Below are 17,516 nucleotides of genomic sequence, written 5' to 3' on the forward strand. Positions count from 1 at the left end.
AAATTGGGACCTTTCGGTCACAAAGAAGCAACATTTCCATTGCGCCTAGGTTCGCTCTCTTTCTTATTAAACTCATACACCAAAATAATTAAATCTAAGTGAATAAATGAGTAGAAGTATAGTAACAATTAAATAAATAATTATTGATCTATTCTGATTTAAATCAGATCAATCTGCTGGGATTGTTCACCAAACCATACTTTACTTTCTCACCAAACACTCGGATGCTGGTGAAAAGAAGTAATGGGCATCTTTGGCAGGTCCTGCAGCTCAAAACTTTTAGAACAATTATCGGCGATTAATTAGAAGATAATGGGGCTCACTGAAAAACATTATTCTTAATTAGTTTAGCATATTGTATTGTCAAATTGTTGATATGGACCCAATGTTCGAATAAAAACTTGATCAATGATCCTAGCTAAATCGGAAACTTGACAACATAACTCGTCAAACTACTTAATTAACAAGATCAAAGTTCTCTTCGAATGGATACTCTCTATGTGGCATTGAGGACTCGAATTATGGTTGTTTCATAGTCAAAACCATGAGAGTCACGCTAAAATTGATAAGTCGGCCAGATTAGAGGCAAGATCAAGATTAATCAATTAACCAACAAGCTGAGTGATCAAGATAAATATAAATGGCATCGCTATTACCACTAGCGACCGACCGTATCATATTCAAAACGAAAAACGGTCATGTATTTAGCCAACACCATGAAGGATAATAGAGAGGCCAAACCATGCATAGATGCAACATTATGGTACTCGTCCAAAGTCGACCAAGAAACAATGCTTTTATAAAAGTAGTTTTATTGTGGCATATGGTCCCGCCTTTTTTTTTTATACTATAATATTAAGAGGATTTGGGTTAAACCACATAACGTGATAACTCTTGTTGATGAGAATTTTCAGTGTGTTTGGAAGACGGACACATATGTTATATATCATTATACAAGTGGAGGGACACTTGAAAAAAATTCTCTTCACTTATATAATAATATAGGATGAATTGCTCCGTGTTTAGGGCATTGAAAAATCTCTCCTCTAGTTAAGTACTAACATTATCGTTCACAAAAAAGTAATCTGATTTGATCTATCTAGCATTACTTTTCATAACAACAAACTAGTGACATTTAACTCTAAATACCACACTAACAGATACTAGCGCATGGGACTACGCTTTCCCATAATCTGATTTGGGTTCACCCCAGCCACGTGGAGGGACAAGATCCAAGTCAAACTCACCCTCAAACTTTGACCTGTTTTTGTATTTTTGCTAAGCTAACCCCATGAGACAACAACGTTTCAATTTGCAGAGTCTTTTAATGTTTCACTTAACTGGACTCTCACTCTCTCCTCTCACATAGGAAAGCATTCAATGAGCTACTACTCAATTTTGAATGCTCATTTCACAATGCACACGAGAAGCTTGCTTTCACCTTCCATGTCTGGCTCAGATCAGATCTGAAAAGTTCAATGCAAAGCTGAGCTCAACTTCAACTACTGATCCAACTCACTAAATACCATTTTAATTTCTTGGGTTGATTTAACTTCCAGATGCTCAAGACCCCTTAAAGGTAAGAGCCTCACAAACACACTGCACTCACTCAGATCATGATCAATGTAATTTCTAAATCTCATTTTTCTGTATGCGTTACAATCTTTTCACTTAACTATATATGCCATCAAACTGTTGTTTGCAAGAATGTACGTGTTTTTCAAGGAAAGTGAGTTTTGCACTCTCCTTCTCTTAATCACACAATGTGCTTTTAGTTGAAATGGTTAAGAGCGCTTAGACTGCAATCAAGGTTCTGTGTTTGAATCTCCTACCCAAATGTCTATTAACAAAAAAGGTTTTAAATATCAAATTCAGCAGAGTAGTGTTTAAACTTTAAAAATTGCTGAGCAGACAGTGTAGCTGAATGAGATTTTTGTCCAGTTCTAACTATGTTTATTTTTGCAGAATAAAGAATAAGTAGTATATAATTTCTTGGAGAACTCAAAAATGCCACAAGAAAGCAATTTTAATTCAATAATCTTCACATCACCTAGCAAGAACATGAGAGGGCTGAAGGGTTTAGTCTCCAACAATGAAGCTCCTCCATTTGCAAACACTGAGGAGTTCATCAATGACTATGAATTGGCTCAAAGGAAAGCTGAAGAAGCAGGTATTGTTCTTTACTTACATTTTAGCCAAAAAAATAGGAGACTTTTCTTTCAAAGCTTTAGTTCTAAATATTTATTATTTATTATTATTATTATTATTATTTTCTTATAAACTTCTTATTTTTCTAATTTTAAATTTGTCTTAGCTCTTTAATTAAAATAAATAAATAATTTGTCTCAACTCATCTGTATTTTGGGTGGAGAGGTTTGGAATGTTTGATACTTGACTCATGGGAAGGTAGCTAGATTAGATAGGAAAATAAGAAGTTTATAAAAATATGTTACAAGGTTTGAATCGTTGGATCTTTGATTGATCGGTGCATAGAATGTCAGTTTTACATATGATACATGTTTTATACACACACACACACACACATATATATATATATATAGAGAGAGAGAGAGAGATATATATATATATATATTTATTTATTTATTTATTTTTTTAAATTTGTAATCTCTGGGAACAAATATAAAGTATGTGATAAAATATGAAAAGTAAAAGAAAGAGCAAATATAAAGTATTTTGTTGGTAATGATTTCACATATCGATCGCATATGGATTCTGATGAATGATTTGGACCTTCCCAAATATTGGGTGGGTTCAAATTACCCATCTTTGCATGATATACATAATAATCTGCCGAAAGAAGGATTTAGTTTAGCATAAATTAATTTACAAAATACTCTTTGATAGTGACGATTAAGGCCATCTCTGCAAGCATCACTATTTTTGGTGGGGTTGGGGGGAAATAACAGTGCAACTGCAACTAGTGATAGCTATAATGTCAACTTGTTAAAAAATTGAAAAATGACTGAGATGAATTGTAATTTGTAAAAAAAAAAAAAAAAAAAAAAAAAAACTGGGGAATATCGCCATAGCTTAAAATGCTCATTGACCCTCCTTAGCAGTTAGCACCAAGAAAAGAACAATGGGCAATGAATCTTGGACAAAAAATTTGGTTTGAGGTGAATTGGAGGTGGCTTTAACGAAGTTGGAAAGTTGCTAAGTGTGACGACATACCGTAATGTACTGCTATTAATCTACGTTAGAATATAATAGACTACATAGACCTAGTTGAGAAATTTTTGAGTGTGTTGGAAGAGGGTGATGGGTACGATCGAAAAATTTCTACTGACTACCTATGATTCATGGACACGGACACATGAATATGACACGACGCAAGGATACGTCAAATTAACGAAAAAAATTGTTGTATGACAACAATGAATACGACACGACATGGAATTACGACATGACACGGAGATACAAATGGATACCACTGTGTCCATGCACCAGTTGACTACACATGCAATTTGTTTAGAAACTTACAAATTACCAAAAATAATTCCAAACAAAATAAATAAAAGCCAAATTTCACTTAGATAAAATTTGATTCTTCAAAGTCTTATAACCTAGTGAAAAAAAAAAAAAATTCCTAACCTAAATTTGAAATATTATTGTGTATTTGTGGTTTAAATTCTAATAATGGTGATTAATTGTGTTTGTGTATTTTAGCTTCAAGGAGATACCAAGCAGCAGAATGGCTGAGGAAGATGGACTATGGCGCTTCCGGAACACTTTCCAAAGAGCCCTCTGAAGAAGAGTTCCGCCTTGCTCTCCGCAATGGCCTCATTCTCTGCAACGTCCTCAACAAAGTCAATCCTGGTGCTGTTCTTAAGGTGATAATTACAAATATTCTATTCACTTCTTTTTAGTAGGGTAATAGCATTAGTGGGTTAAATAGTTAGTTGTTAGCGGGTAGAGAAATCGGTGCAAATGAGGTGTTATGTTATATGCATGACTTACCAGTTAGTTTCTTTACAAGGAAATGTGCTACATCTATGGTCATCATAATTCAAAGCCGTGATTATTTTCAAAAACTTGTGGCGGGTTTGGTTTGAGTTTTCGCGTTTCAAATTGGGTAACATTCTTTGCTGGATTTCAAATTCTAGGTGGTGGAAAATCCCATCATTGCGGTTCAGTCAACGGAGGGGGCAGCACAGTCTGCAATTCAGTATTTTGAGAACATGAGGAATTTCCTTGAGGCTGTTAAGGATATGAAGCTCTTGACATTCGAAGCGTCTGATCTCGAAAAGGTTTGGTTTCCTTTTTGATAAAGTGGAAAAGGGTTGGATGCTATCATAGTTACGTAGCGTTTTGGAATAAAACATGCATCTTGTTACCGCATTCTGAGGGATTTGGATTTGCAGGGAGGCTCGTCGAGTAAAGTTGTAGACTGCATTCTTTGTCTCAAAGGATTTTACGAATGGAAGCAAGCCGGTGGAATTGGAGTTTGGAGATATGGAGGGACTGTGAGGATCACATCCTTCCCAAAAGGGCCACTATCCTGCTTAGGTAGTGAAAGTGCTGATGAGTCAATAGATGAGTCGGAGTCATCACAGTTTGAACAACTATTGGAGTTTCTTCATCTTTCTAGTGAGGTCTCAACCGAAGAATCCAGAACTGCCAATGCTCTCGCTTTCCTTTTCGATCGCTTTGGACTTGGACTTATACAAGCTTACCTTCGAGAGACTAATATGGTCGAAGACTTGCCCTTGAATGCAACGGTAGGTAAGATCCTTAATATAAATATGATTCTATTTTCATAACTATACTTGCCGAATCAATTCTATTGTCTTAAGGGTTCTGATTCAGTTTAGTGACTAAAAATGTATAGGTAATCGATACTTTACTGAGTAAGGTAGTCAAGGATTTCTCAGCGCTGCTTGTTTCACAAGGCACTCAGGTATGTTAGAAGTCTCCGTCCCATGGTGTTTCTATTACTAGCATTGTGTAGAAGTACTTCTACCGGATCAGTTTTTCGACTTAAGCAGGATGCCATTCGTCAGCGCATGGAAATAATCTTACATCCCTAATTTACAAATTTTCTGCAGCTTGGCCTTTTTCTAAAGAAACTACTGAGAGGAGACTTGGGTGGTCTATCTAAATCGGAATTCGTAGAAGCTATTACACAATATCTAGGTCAAAGAAATGGTTCGGTCTCAAATGATCTATCCAACTTCTGTATTTGTGGTGGGAAAGGTAGAGAGGCTGTTCAGTGTGACAGTAGTCATTCGTCTGTCCATGAAGAACTAATTAGGACTCAACAGAAACAGCTTGAGGTGAGTATCCAATCTTCCGTTTCCTGCAAGAATTATGAAAATTTCGCAGGTGCATTAATAGATCAAGCACATAGGTTTTCTGGCAGAATGCAAAACATAGATTTTCTTCTTACTCAACCGTTTGCTTTTGTCCGTCTTGGATATCTTTAGGAGCTCAAATCATCTTTCCAAGTGACAAAATACAAAGTCAAACAAGTTCATTCAAACTGGGAGGAAGAACTTAGAAGGCTTGGTAATATTCTAAAGATTTGATCTGCCTCGAGAATATTTCTGTCAACTACAAAATGGATTCCTTAACCTCATACTTTCATTTTTTTCGGTCTCAGCACATCACATCAAAGGCCTTGAAGTGGCATCCTCTTCCTATCAACAAGTTATCGAAGAGAACCGAGTTCTTTACAATCAAGTGCAAGACCTCAAAGGTGTTTATTTCATCCCAGCGTAATGTATTATCTAGCATGTTAGGATATGGAGCTTATTTAGAAGATTTTATTTCTTGCAGGATCAATTAGAGTCTATTGCAGAATCAGACCCTTTTTACCGGGGCAATTGAACGGCCAGTCCACTGTGGATTATATTGGAGAGAATGGAACCATCATGATTGTCAATCCCCTTAAACAGGGCAAAGATGCAAGAAGGGTTTTTACATTTAACAAAGTCTTCAGAACAAATGTCACACAAGGTATTCTATCATAGCAAAGTTTTTCAAACCGCTTTCAGAAATTGAATTCGAAATTTGAGTAACAGTCTATTGAAATAAAATGAAGATGTGCTACTACACTACGATTAGCCATGAACGAGAATGAAAACTTCATTTTACAGTTTGTACAGCTTAATATTTTTGCGTAAGAAATTATTCATGGTCTCTCTTCACTGTTCTGTGCAGAGCAAATATATGGTGACACTCAACCACTGATCAGGTCGGTTTTAGACGGTTATAATGCATGCATCTTCGCGTATGGACAGACTGGTTCGGGGAAGACATACACAATGGTAATGCCAATTTACTCTAGTTTTGCTAATAGATGTGAGAATTCGTATATGTAGACATTAGATTGTATTGAAAAACTACTAATACACACAACATGCACTTCTTGCTTATCTTATGCAGAGTGGCCCTGATTTAACAACAGAAGAGACATGGGGTGTAAACTATAGAGCCCTTCGTGACTTGTTTCAAATATCAAAGGCGAGGCAAGACATAGTGAGATATGAAGTTGCAGTTCAGATGATCGAAATATACAACGAACAAGTGAGAGACCTTCTAGTCAGTGATGGCTCTAACAGAAGATATCCTTGCCCTTCCTTTATTTTTTCTCCAACTTGAGTCCAAGTTTAGGCCTTACGAATTCACAAGCTCTATAAAGTATGTTGTCGCGTTGTTTCCTTAACTTATATGGTACATTAGATATACGAAACAAGTCTCAACTGAACGGCCTCAATGTACCTGATGCAAGTTTGGTTCCAGTGACATGTACTCAAGATGTTCTTGAGTTGATGAAAATCGGCCAAAGGAATCGCGCTGTTGGCGCTACAGCTCTAAATGAGCGCAGCAGCCGGTCTCATAGGTGGATCATTTATATTTTATTTTGTGAAGTTTAAGCATCATTTTGTTTTTTTGATGTTCTAACAAGTGAATTTTGGATTGGCTATTTCTTCTGCAGTGTTTTAACAATTCATGTACTTGGAAAGGAGTTGGCTACTGGATCAATTCTAAGGGGCTGCCTTCATCTTGTGGATTTGGCCGGGAGTGAGAGAGTTGATAAATCCGAGGCTGTTGGCGAGAGGCTAAAGGAAGCCCAGCACATAAATCGATCGCTTTCTGCACTCGGAGATGTCATATCTGCTCTTGCACAAAAGAGTACACATGTTCCTTACAGAAATAGCAAACTTACTCAAGTCTTGCAAGACTCTTTAGGTAACCTTAAAAACATATTAAGTCTTGTTGATCGAATCCACTTTTCCAAATGCTTAGCATTTTAATTCGATGTGAAATGTCGATGATCTTAATTTTGTCCATGTTTAGGTGGTCACGCAAAAACCATGATGTTTGTGCATATAAATCCTGAACTTAATGCCCTCGGGGAGACGATCAGTACCCTCAAGTTTGCTGAGAGGGTTGCATCCATCGAGCTTGGGGCAGCTCAATCTCATAAAGAAACGGGTGAAATCCGCGAACTTAAAGACGAGGTTTATCTCTCATTTCTGCAGTTCTACTTCAAATTTTCACTGATTTATGTTATAGTGCTTGCTTAAAAGTAAATAAGTATCTGTGTAGATATCAAATCTTAAACTGGCATTGGAGAGAAAGGAAGCTGAGCTAGAGCAAATTAAAGGCAACACACGAAACGCCACAGATTCCCAAAAGTCAAGAGCTGTTTCACCTTTCCGTGTTCCAAGAAATGGTACTGGAAACGGTTCAAAGCCTGAAAGCTGTCAGCGAGCCTTGGACGAGACTAGGATTTCTGAGGTACATTCCGTCATGAAAAATGAAATAGTTGAAATTCGGTACTATATTTTTCTTGAGGAGTAATGCTAGCATTAGACTTGGGAGGTTCTCTAATTGCATACAAATGAAATGGTTTGGTAGCAGATGATAAAAGTTCACATTTTTGTGCTCAAATTTGTTGGCATTCAGGCAAGAAGTTGCTCTACGGGCAAGCAAAGGCGGTTGAGGTTTCCCTCTGCATTCACTGACAAGGAGATTGCACCGAAGATGCCATTACCAGTTGAAGACAGATTAGTCATCCCTGGACATCTCAGAACACCATCACCTCCAGTTAGGAGATCAATATCTACTGATAGAGGGGCCTTCATCAAAAGTAGGAATAAGGCTGATACAACCGAAAACCAACCAATTGCGAAAGTACCATTTCCAGCTAGAGTACCTGTCAATAAATCCCTTGCAACTATGCCGGTGTTCCCATCAACTGAGAACAACTCGAGGGTATGCACCAGTTCGCGAGAACCAACTAAGCACGAGGACATTTTCGGTGCATTAAACAGCCTCCAGAAGGCCAACTCCAAGAAAGTTTACCAAGAACCTGAAGACGAGCAGTTTAAGCTAGCTCTTAATGTAAGGCAAGGCGGTATTAGAAAAATCAAGAATGAAAGTAAGGCAGCTAAGGCCAAGCAGAACCGGACACCAGCTAGAGTTCAAAATTCTGATGCAGTGACAACAATGTTTCCCAACTCAGATGCTGGTGAAAAGATTGAAGAGGCTCGGAAGAGTGACTTCTCTGAGCCGGAAAATGAGGATATCCTCATTGCTTCACCCAAGCATAATTCCTTGATGGCGAAAAAGCTTCGGCAACCCTTGCCAAGGAACTACATAAATCTTGAACCACGGTATGATCTATAAACCAATGGTTTTTCGTTATAATTTTTTTTTTTTTTCGGATTCTCATTCTGAACCGGTGTATGCTGTGTTCTTTTACATGCAGAGGACTAGTGCAAGCAGAAGAACCTTTATTGGCTGGAAAGTCCGAAAACAAGCTTCTAAATGGCGTAACACGAAATCAAAAGGAAGGCGGCAACATGGCCATGCCTGAAATCAGAAGAAGCCGATCCACACGGAATTTTTAGTATTACCTTGAGGAATTTTAATGCTTTCAGTTTTCTTTTAAAGCATCTTTTGTATAGTTGCTATGTATGTTGGTGTTCCCGATTGCATTTTCCTTAAACCTTTGTCTTACTATATAAATTACCTATATATACTTTTTGAGATCACTCTTTCTGTAAATAAAAAAAAACACAATGTTGCAGTTCTCGATCGAGTTTTTCTTGTACTGGAAGCTATTTTTAGGTTTTACAGGTACTTTTTTCTCCTTTTTATGTACAAAGATTGCATATCTACTTGTCATCTAAATTTAATAAGTACTAAAACAGAAAGAGAGAAAAAAAGGATGAACATTTGATTTGATATGGATGTAAACAGATTTTAATATATTTCACACGCTTAACAGAGTTTTGTTACCCGCATCATCACGCGGGCTCAATGACTAGTGTATACTAAAATTAGTAAGGAAGAAAAAGAAGGTGATTCTTCTAGTACCAATGATAGCCATGCAACCAGCCTGGAAGTTAAGGGACACTATTTATAGTAAAATAGATAATTCTGTTAATCTATCCATACACCTCATTGACAGCCTCAGCTAGCTATGATGTTCTTCCTCAAAGCAGCTATTAAGATCTCAGCTCCCTGAGAAGTCCCATCGCTATTGATACCATCGTTTGGTAAATTTCAACCTATTCTTCGAGCCTCTAGTCCTCGATATCAATTTTGATGTCTCCAGAATTTGAAATCTTGGCTTCGTTCGTCATATTTCATTTGTTCCATCGTATCAAGAATTTTGACCAGCTACAATAGACCCTGTAATCCAAGATAGCATGTGAATCTTTTTTGTTGATCTCAAACTTCTGAAAAAAAAGTGAGAGCTTATCGTGTTGCAAAATTCGGGTGGAGTAGATAATGAGGCATCTCTTTTCCTCGTGACAATGTCTCATCAAATTCTTCAGGCCTCACCCGTTTCCATTCCAAAATCACCATCTTCCGAGAAAGTGTGCAAGGAAAAGGAGACAGATAAGTCAGCTCCGCAGAGCGCTGTGACTTATGTCTATCAAGCGAAAATAGCTGAATTGTGCTGCAATGTCACAGTGACATGGTGTAAAAACCTAACTAGCCATTCCCTCTGCATCACAGTGGAAAAGCCTTGTCAACAAAATCAGTGCTGTATTTGTAAGATTGACTTAAACTCTACTCAGTTTTGGGGCAAGAAAGGTCTCAAATCGTTTGAAGTAGATGGAAGACGGGTAGATGTGTATTGGGATTTTCGACAGGCAAAATTCTCCTGCATCCCAGAGCCATGCTCGAATTACTATGTTGCCTTGGTGTCCAAACAAGAGGTGGTTTTACTGCTGGGGGACTTAATGGAAGATGCTTATAAGCGGACGAGATCAAGATCATCATCGGAAGAGGCTAGGTTGATGTACAAGAAGGAGAATGTGTGTGGGAAAGGATTGTTTTGCACCAAAGCCATGTTGGAGGAAGGGAGGAAAGAACATGACATTGTGATTGAAACATTGTTGTCCGGGCCCAAAGATCCTGAAATGTGGATTAGCGTAGACGGGACAGTGGCAATTCGGATTATGAACTTGAATTGGAGGTTTAGAGGGAATAAAACTGTGATGCTGAATGATATGCCAGTTGAAATTTTTTGGGATGTGCATGATTGGTTGTTTAGTAGCTTAGGCACAAGCCAAGGGTTTTTCATTTTTAAGGCAGGGAGGGTAGATTGGGAATCATCGAATATCAATTACGATTATGCGAGTAGAAATGGAAACTGCAGCAGTTGCAGCCTGCAGCACAGTCCATATAACTCACCAAAAGGCAAAGGGAGTTCATCAAACATAGGAGGGTTTTGCCATTTTCTCTATGCTTGGAAAACCGAGTGAGACATTTTGAGCGGTATACAAATCACGGTTTAGTACTCTTTATTTTTAGTTCAATGTCCCTCTAGTTCGATATTTGATTTAAAAGTTTGTAACCGGTTACTTGTACATGTTTCCATATTTTATATAAAACTTCTTCAAACTATAAGAAGCTCTTGGGGAGATCTAAAACGCATAGCTATAAGAGTTACTTTCATGACAAATTTTCTACACTTACGAGCAAGAAGGAAAACTGTAATCGTTATAATTATAACGATGCTATTTCATCAATAAAACTTTGGATTTAGAGACCACTCCAACGGTTAAGCCACTACGAAACGAGTAAGCCCTAAAAACTTGAACGTATAGCACTTTAAACATGTCTGACTATTGATTAAGACACAAGTAAATGACTAACGCAAATAGTCTTCTACATTGTACTAATCCTTAGCAATCAAACCGTACGAGGAGTTTGTGAATATTGCGTGTGTCAACAAACGCAAGGACCTTCACTTACATAAGCATGTTAACCTAATAGAAGAATTCCATGCCGGAGATCACAACTGATTTTAGGTGGTAGAGATGAGTTTTTGGCGGCATCCAGCATGGACAGGACCTGGTTCGGCTGGTCTTTCGCCGCCATGATTGAAGACGGCAGGTCTTCCGCTGCCATGATTGAAGCCTGTGATCTTCTCTCTCGATTAATTTGCTTCCAAATTAACAATTTGTTGGATTGGTATAGAGCTGAGTCGATATGTATTTATACGGAAGACGGTGAAGCGGATCCAAATATCCAATGGAAAGTATGTATGTAGTGGGAGGGACTCGAGCATACTGATCGAGGCGGGATCGAGCACTGCCTGAGGAACTCGAGAGGGGTCTTGAACGGCTAAGGGGAGCTGTCGAGTCCTGAGTGCCTATATTTCTAAATCTTTAAGAAAAAGACGGCCAAGTTCTTTTAAGTTAATAGAAATGTTAGGACTTGTTTCTAGTAGCATTTTTTAAGTTATCGAATTTAAGTTATTCAGTGCTACAGTCTGGTGGTATTCCTTATCACTTAGAAAAGTGAGAATTCTAAGCCAATTAAGCTCAAATATGAGCCATTCATATTGGCTAAAATAAATGTGCTCTCATGGTCGTAGCACTATAGGCTAATGATATTACTTAGGGTGCTTTAGATTTTAGCCCTTACAATTCATTATTTTTAGGTAAAAACCCATCTATCTTTAAAGATCCAGTTTAAGCCCAAATTTAAAATTTGCAAACATATAGGAACACTATTGACCTATTAATACAATTTATTTACACTCATGCCACTCATACTTTATGGTCCCTTTTCCAAATTCCTAAATTTATGCAAAATTAAAAGTAGTAGAAAAGGTGAAATAAAATGAAAAAAGTGTTTGCATTAACCGTATCTATGTCAAACTAGAAAAGTAGTTTTTTTTTTCGTGATATATTTTGTAGCAATTTTATCCATATTAATTGGTAGGTAAATTAGTTTGTTCCAATTATTTAAAAAAAAATACTACACCTATATTATATATTTTGAATCAAATAACATTCCTCTAACTTATAGGTAAATTATTTTCTATGTATTGTTATATATGTTAGACACGTTTTGTTGTTGTATAAACATGAGTGGAACATAATATTGTTGATTTTATACATCAAACTGCATTTCTTTTGTTATAGGTAAATTATTTTCCATGTACAAGTACTTATGTTAGGCAAGTTTTGTTGTTGGTACATACAATATTTTGTGTCATTGTAAAGAAAGATGTTACAATACACCCATGGTATAATTGTTGTAGGTAAATTATTGGAAATTAATTTGTAGTTAGGTAATGAACATTTTGCATCATTGGAAATGAACATTTCAAAGAGTAGGTAGGTAAATTAATTTGTTCTAATTATATAAAAAAAAATTACACTACACCTAGCTATATTTAATTTTTCCAATTATTAAAAAAATTTATACTACACCCAACCAAATAACATTTCTCTAACTTGTAGGTAAATTATTTTTCATGTATTGTTAGATATGTTAGGCACGTTTTATTGTTGTATAAACATGGGTGTAACATAGTATTTTTACTACTATACATCAAACTACATTTCTTCTTAATATAGGTAAATTATTTCTTATTTTTAATATACATCGAACTACATTTCTTCTTAATATACATCGAATTACACCCATGGTATAATTGTTCGTAGGTAAATTAATGTGCATGTAGATAATGAAATACAATGTTCTAATATATTAATAAAAAAAGGATAAATTCAAAAGTATTCAAGAGTAGGGTGAAAAAACTGAATCGAATAGTTTAATGAAAATTCAATACCTTTCTAAAAAATTAATATGCAATAAATTTTTAACATTAATGTCTTTTTTTTTTCTTGTTGCAAAATCATGTACTATTTCCTTACAATTAATTGTCTACATCAAGTATGTAATAGGGGTATTTTAGGCATGTGAAAAATGTAAAATGTGTGAATTAATATGAAGTTAATGAATTTGCTTATGTGGATCCCAGTCATTGGGTTTTCTTTGAGTAAAAAAGTTATGTAGGGTTTTATATAAAGAAAATTGAGTTTGAAAGGCTAAAGTCATATTTTCACTAATCACTTATAAGTGAAATATTTTAAATTCAATTCTCGTTGATGGCTATTTGAATTAAATTATTATAATTGATCTATTATGTAGCTTAGCTCACATGCCTTATCATTTAATGAAAACAGTTGGGGGTCAAGCCATGGAAATCAGCTTTTTTTTAGGGCTGTAAATACTCACATATGCATTTTAGTCTTCCTAACTATCATTGTATTGTATGTTTTATGAGTAGTAGAAATCAAACTAACCATATGACATAAATACTTGGAATTCATCTCAATCAGTACCATTGAGCCACCCCGTAGTGGTTAGATTAGGTTTGTATGTTACTCTCTCCAATTTAGATTATGGAGTATCTTTTTATACAGGAATAAATAAAACCTCCGAGCGAGGGTAATTTCGTAGTTTTAGATAAGAGCGCCAAAGAATTTGTTCAACAAGGCTATGGCTGACAAATTAAAAAATTAGGGTTTATCATTCTTCGTCTCTGAAAATTCACAATTATGACAATTCACGCGGGAATCCTCTGCTTCAAAACCCAATTTCAGTTTCCCTGTCGGCTGCTCCCCCTGACCTGGTGAGAAATTTCTTCACTTTCCAAATGTTTCCGTCTTTGGTGTGTTTGGTTCCCGAGAAAATGAAGGAAAAGGAAAGAAGGTTGCTTTAAAATTTTCCATCTTTTGAATGTTTCTGTATTTTTTGACATAAATTTGTTAAGTAGTGTGAAGTTTAAAACTTTTGAAAAACAAATCCCAAATTGGGTAACAGTTGTGTGACTTGGGTTGTTGATTCTGAGCCCGTAGCATCCAAATATCTGCATTTGTGATTTTCCTATCTGTTTTCTCAGGAACCAAACAGAAAATTAAGCTTAGAAACTCAGCTAATGGCCATTGACAGTTTGTATTGTTTTACTAAATTTGTCATTTGTTGGGATAGGAGGAAATGTGCCATCACATGCTTGCAGAACAGAGATTACAGTTCCTCGGCTCCAGTTAGGTACATTCCGAAAAATTCTTCGAAAGTTAAGAAATTAGAAAGTTCTCCACAGAAAAAGGGTTCCGAAGAGAAAGAGTTCCGTGAATTTCTGGAGGTTAAACAGAGTGGAAGAAGGGTGCGTAAAAGCCTGGACTTCAATGAGAAGCCTCAAAATCAGAATCAAAATCGATATAGTAATTCATCGTTTAGTGATGCTCAGAAAGGTATTCTGTTCTTTAACTCAAGTGAAAATAAAAAAATTCGTTGTGTAACATCCAGACGTAGATGTATGATTGCATCAATACATGCTCTTTCACCTGGAAATTGTTCGTGTTTCTTCAGTTGTCATGTTTTGTTTGGGATTTGTTTATGCAATAAACTCAAACAATTTTCTTGAAAAACATTATAGCAGCTCCAGATTTGAAAGATCAGATGAATCATCTTTCGGGGGCTGTAGGCTATGAACTCATGGAAGAGCCTGAAGAGGTTTTTGAAGAGTTAAAGGGTTCTAAAGAAAAAGAGTTTCCTGAATTTTCGGATGTGAGCCCACTGAAGAGTGAGGTTAAACATTGGGGAAGAGGTGTGCATAAAAATAGGGTACTGAATGAGAAGCCTCAGGATCAGAATCAACAGAGTTCTCAAAAAAAGAATCGGAATCAAATTGAATATAGTAACTCATTGTTTAATGACGTTCAGAAAGGTACGTTATTTGTCTAACTCAAGTGAATAGAGTAAATTAATTGCATAACATACAGCGATTTTATGATTGGATTTACATCTATGAATGCCCCTTCGCCTAGCAATTGTAGCTTCTTGTTATTGTTTGTGTTTAGTTGTGAAGTTTCATTTCGGGCTTTGTTTATGCACAAAACTCAAGCCCCATTTGCTTCAAAACATTTTAGAATCTCCAGAGCTGGAAGATCGGAATGATCGTATTTTAGGGGCAATAGGCTATGAACTCATTGAGGAGCCTGAGGAGGTTTTTGAAGAGTTAAATATCCTTGAAGAGAAAAAGTGTCCTGAGCAAGGTGTAGTGCAAGGTATAAAGCATGATGCTGAGCAAGTGGCAATAAAATTACTTGCAACCAGGTTAAAAATTTCCACCACTTCATAGCCCTGTTTGATATGTGTGCGTTGTATATCAATATGTGGTGTAGTGTTTCCGCAACTTCATAGCTCTGTTTGATATGCGTGCAATGTATATCAGTACGTGGTGTAGTGTGCTAGAATGTTAAAGGGCAGGGATACTTCCGAGGTACATGATTTTGCGAAGTTTCTATAACAGTGCTTGAGGACATGTATCCCTGGACTTAAGATGCTATAACAGTTTGAAATAAGGGTGTTTATCTGTGAAGTGTGAATGAAGAAGAAATTTTTTTTTATGTAGTTCTTTTCCTTTGTAGGGCTTTCACGGCAGTTGAACTGAGAAAGAAGTTATGTGGAAAGAATTTTCCTCTAGGTACCGTCGAGGCAGTGATAGATGACTTCATCAGCAGGTATTTTCTAGTTACAAGAATGTCCTTTTTTAAGAGCTGCTCATCAGCCATTTTTTCTGCAAACAACCTTTGTTTGAAAACTTTGCATACATGGGTAACTATGTCACAATGATCTTAGAAACTTTGCACACACAAAAAAAAAAAGCATTATGGAAATCTGGAAGCACCAATTATATGAAAACGCCCGAAAGTCTTCTAGACCATAGTTAAATCGTTTTTCTTGCTAGCAATCATATCAATCGTTATTGTCAAAATCATGTCAATAATGTCAATTGTAGTGACAAATGGAGTATAAACTGTGTAAAAGAAAAGAACATCTGAACAAATGGCATGTGTAACACCGCAGGGGCTTTCTAAGTACCTGGATATCCCTTCCCATCTTTTTTTTTCTTTGAACCAGTCGTTATTGAATGACTGGTACCACCTTATAATTGATATTCCAATTGTACTGATCTCTAATTATGTGTTTATGTTTTCTGGAGTTATTTTTTCATTTACATAAGTGAAGTTCCAAAATTTCATTTCATTATATATGATATGACATCTTCAGTGATTTTGACCTTGAAATTTATTGTAGAGGCCTAATCAATGATAGCTTGTATGCGGAAGCATTTTCTCGTTCCAGATGGTCTTCCTTAAGTTGGGGACCAAGGCGAATAAAGCAAGTAAGCCACTATTTCTGTATGAAGAGAAATGTCCTAGACTGAGATGAGTATTTTAGATTCATATGTTGAATGACCCAGATTGACATGTTAAACCTCGTTTTTTTATTAGAGCTGTCCCATTTAAGCAAGGGTAGTCATGTTCATATTGCACTAGGTAGTCGGCCCTTGTTGGAGTCTTTTATTTTAAGAATCTAATCAGACCAATAAGCAAGCGTAATTGCTAGAGTCCACTATTCATATTAGCAAGGGTAAAATGTGTGATTATATGTAACAAAAAGCGTTATTGTTGGTTCAGGCACTTTTTAACAAGGGAGTGAGTAATGTTGATGCCGAGAAGGCAATTAAACTGGTTTTTGAGGAGGGAAAACCAGATGAGGATGAGGAGTTAATTCATGGCCTGTCGAAGCTCTCAATGGATAATTTAGTTGTTCAAGCCTCAAAGCAGTGGCTCCGAGGTCAAGAAGTGCCTAAAGAAACGAGGAAATCAAGGATTGTTCGTTGGCTTCAGTATCGCGGATTCAGCTGGGGTGTCATCAGCTTCATATTAAAGAAGTTAGAATCTGAGTAGCCACCCTAGAGCACAATGAGGTTCTATCTTTTCCGTGACACATAAGAACAAAACGGTACCGTCCATAACCCTCTACTGGAACGTTAGTCGTGTAGTATGGATAGGGTTTTGGTCTATAATGCCACTTGCTGCTGTGGCCAGAAGACACTCAGTTGGTGGTCTAACCGTTATCAGTGTCGGACATATATTGCGTTAGCCTTGCCTGGCATCGGGGTGAGGACTACCTTACTGACAACATAGGTAGTAGACAACCCAGAAGTGGGCACTACTTAGCTGTTCTTTTGATAGGGTACCACCATTTTTCGGCTGAAATCAGAAAATCTCATGTCTTCATGTATTGTGAATAAAGAAACTCAGTTGTTTGTGTTCCTAAATCCAAAAATTTGAACCGTTCTATTTGTTTCCATACTTTTGGCTGTTTTTGTACCTCTTAAGAAAGTATGTAAGGGCACGTTTGAAATGCTCCTATAG

At 36.6% G+C, this 17,516-nt stretch overlaps 3 protein-coding genes across 5 annotated transcripts; all 3 read left to right on the top strand.

Annotated features, from left to right (window-relative positions):
- The first annotated feature begins 1,214 nt into the window (after positions 1–1,214).
- Positions 1,215–9,063, top strand: LOC125470314 (kinesin-like protein KIN-14F). The gene is made up of 18 exons (XM_048569207.1): positions 1,215–1,579; positions 1,966–2,170; positions 3,688–3,851; positions 4,125–4,268; positions 4,383–4,739; positions 4,850–4,918; positions 5,067–5,294; positions 5,445–5,526; positions 5,621–5,716; positions 5,797–5,976; positions 6,181–6,287; positions 6,406–6,584; positions 6,698–6,862; positions 6,959–7,212; positions 7,321–7,484; positions 7,573–7,764; positions 7,933–8,642; positions 8,738–9,063. Exons 2-18 carry the CDS (start codon positions 2,008–2,010, stop codon positions 8,877–8,879), a joined length of 3,396 nt encoding a protein of 1,131 aa, XP_048425164.1. The 5' UTR covers positions 1,215–1,579; positions 1,966–2,007; the 3' UTR covers positions 8,880–9,063.
- A 728-nt stretch (positions 9,064–9,791) lies between these two features.
- Positions 9,792–10,748, top strand: LOC125470398. Its single transcript, XM_048569363.1, has one exon. The coding sequence runs from the start codon at positions 9,792–9,794 to the stop codon at positions 10,746–10,748; it is 957 nt and encodes a 318-aa protein (XP_048425320.1).
- A 3,002-nt stretch (positions 10,749–13,750) lies between these two features.
- Positions 13,751–17,439, top strand: LOC125470318. Of its 3 annotated transcripts, none has more exons than XM_048569217.1 (7): positions 13,751–13,918; positions 14,278–14,540; positions 14,726–15,016; positions 15,228–15,405; positions 15,720–15,812; positions 16,390–16,477; positions 16,773–17,439. In XM_048569217.1, the coding sequence occupies exons 1-7, from the start codon at positions 13,845–13,847 to the stop codon at positions 17,043–17,045; spliced, it is 1,260 nt and encodes a 419-aa protein (XP_048425174.1). In that variant the 5' UTR covers positions 13,751–13,844; the 3' UTR covers positions 17,046–17,439. The 3 variants fall into 3 exon arrangements, with proteins under 3 accessions (XP_048425174.1, XP_048425173.1, XP_048425172.1); XM_048569216.1 differs by having other exon boundaries at positions 13,753–13,918; positions 14,729–15,016; positions 15,219–15,405; XM_048569215.1 differs by having other exon boundaries at positions 13,754–13,918; positions 15,219–15,405.
- Positions 17,440–17,516: the final 77 nt, after the last annotated feature.

Source organism: the organism of the source record quoted next, unplaced genomic scaffold, assembly GCF_019419815.1.
Source record: "Pyrus x bretschneideri cultivar Hongxiangsu unplaced genomic scaffold, Pyrus_bretschneideri_v1 Contig5, whole genome shotgun sequence".
NCBI lineage: Eukaryota > Viridiplantae > Streptophyta > Magnoliopsida > Rosales > Rosaceae > Pyrus > Pyrus x bretschneideri.

Bases quoted from the DNA above. Each gene is read 5' to 3' on its own strand.
- LOC125470314 (XM_048569207.1), top strand. From the start codon at position 2,008: ATGCCACAAGAAAGCAATTTTAATTCAATAATCTTCACATCACCTAGC. The intron at 4,919-5,066 runs GTATGTTAGAAG...AATTTTCTGCAG, and splicing joins TTGTTTCACAAGGCACTCAG to CTTGGCCTTTTTCTAAAGAA. The intron at 6,863-6,958 runs GTGGATCATTTA...TTTCTTCTGCAG, and splicing joins CGCAGCAGCCGGTCTCATAG to TGTTTTAACAATTCATGTAC.
- LOC125470398 (XM_048569363.1), top strand. From the start codon at position 9,792: ATGTCTCATCAAATTCTTCAGGCCTCACCCGTTTCCATTCCAAAATCA.
- LOC125470318 (XM_048569215.1), top strand. From the start codon at position 13,845: ATGACAATTCACGCGGGAATCCTCTGCTTCAAAACCCAATTTCAGTTT. The intron at 14,541-14,725 runs GTATTCTGTTCT...AAAACATTATAG, and splicing joins GTTTAGTGATGCTCAGAAAG to CAGCTCCAGATTTGAAAGAT. The intron at 15,406-15,719 runs GTTAAAAATTTC...TTTCCTTTGTAG, and splicing joins ATAAAATTACTTGCAACCAG to GGCTTTCACGGCAGTTGAAC.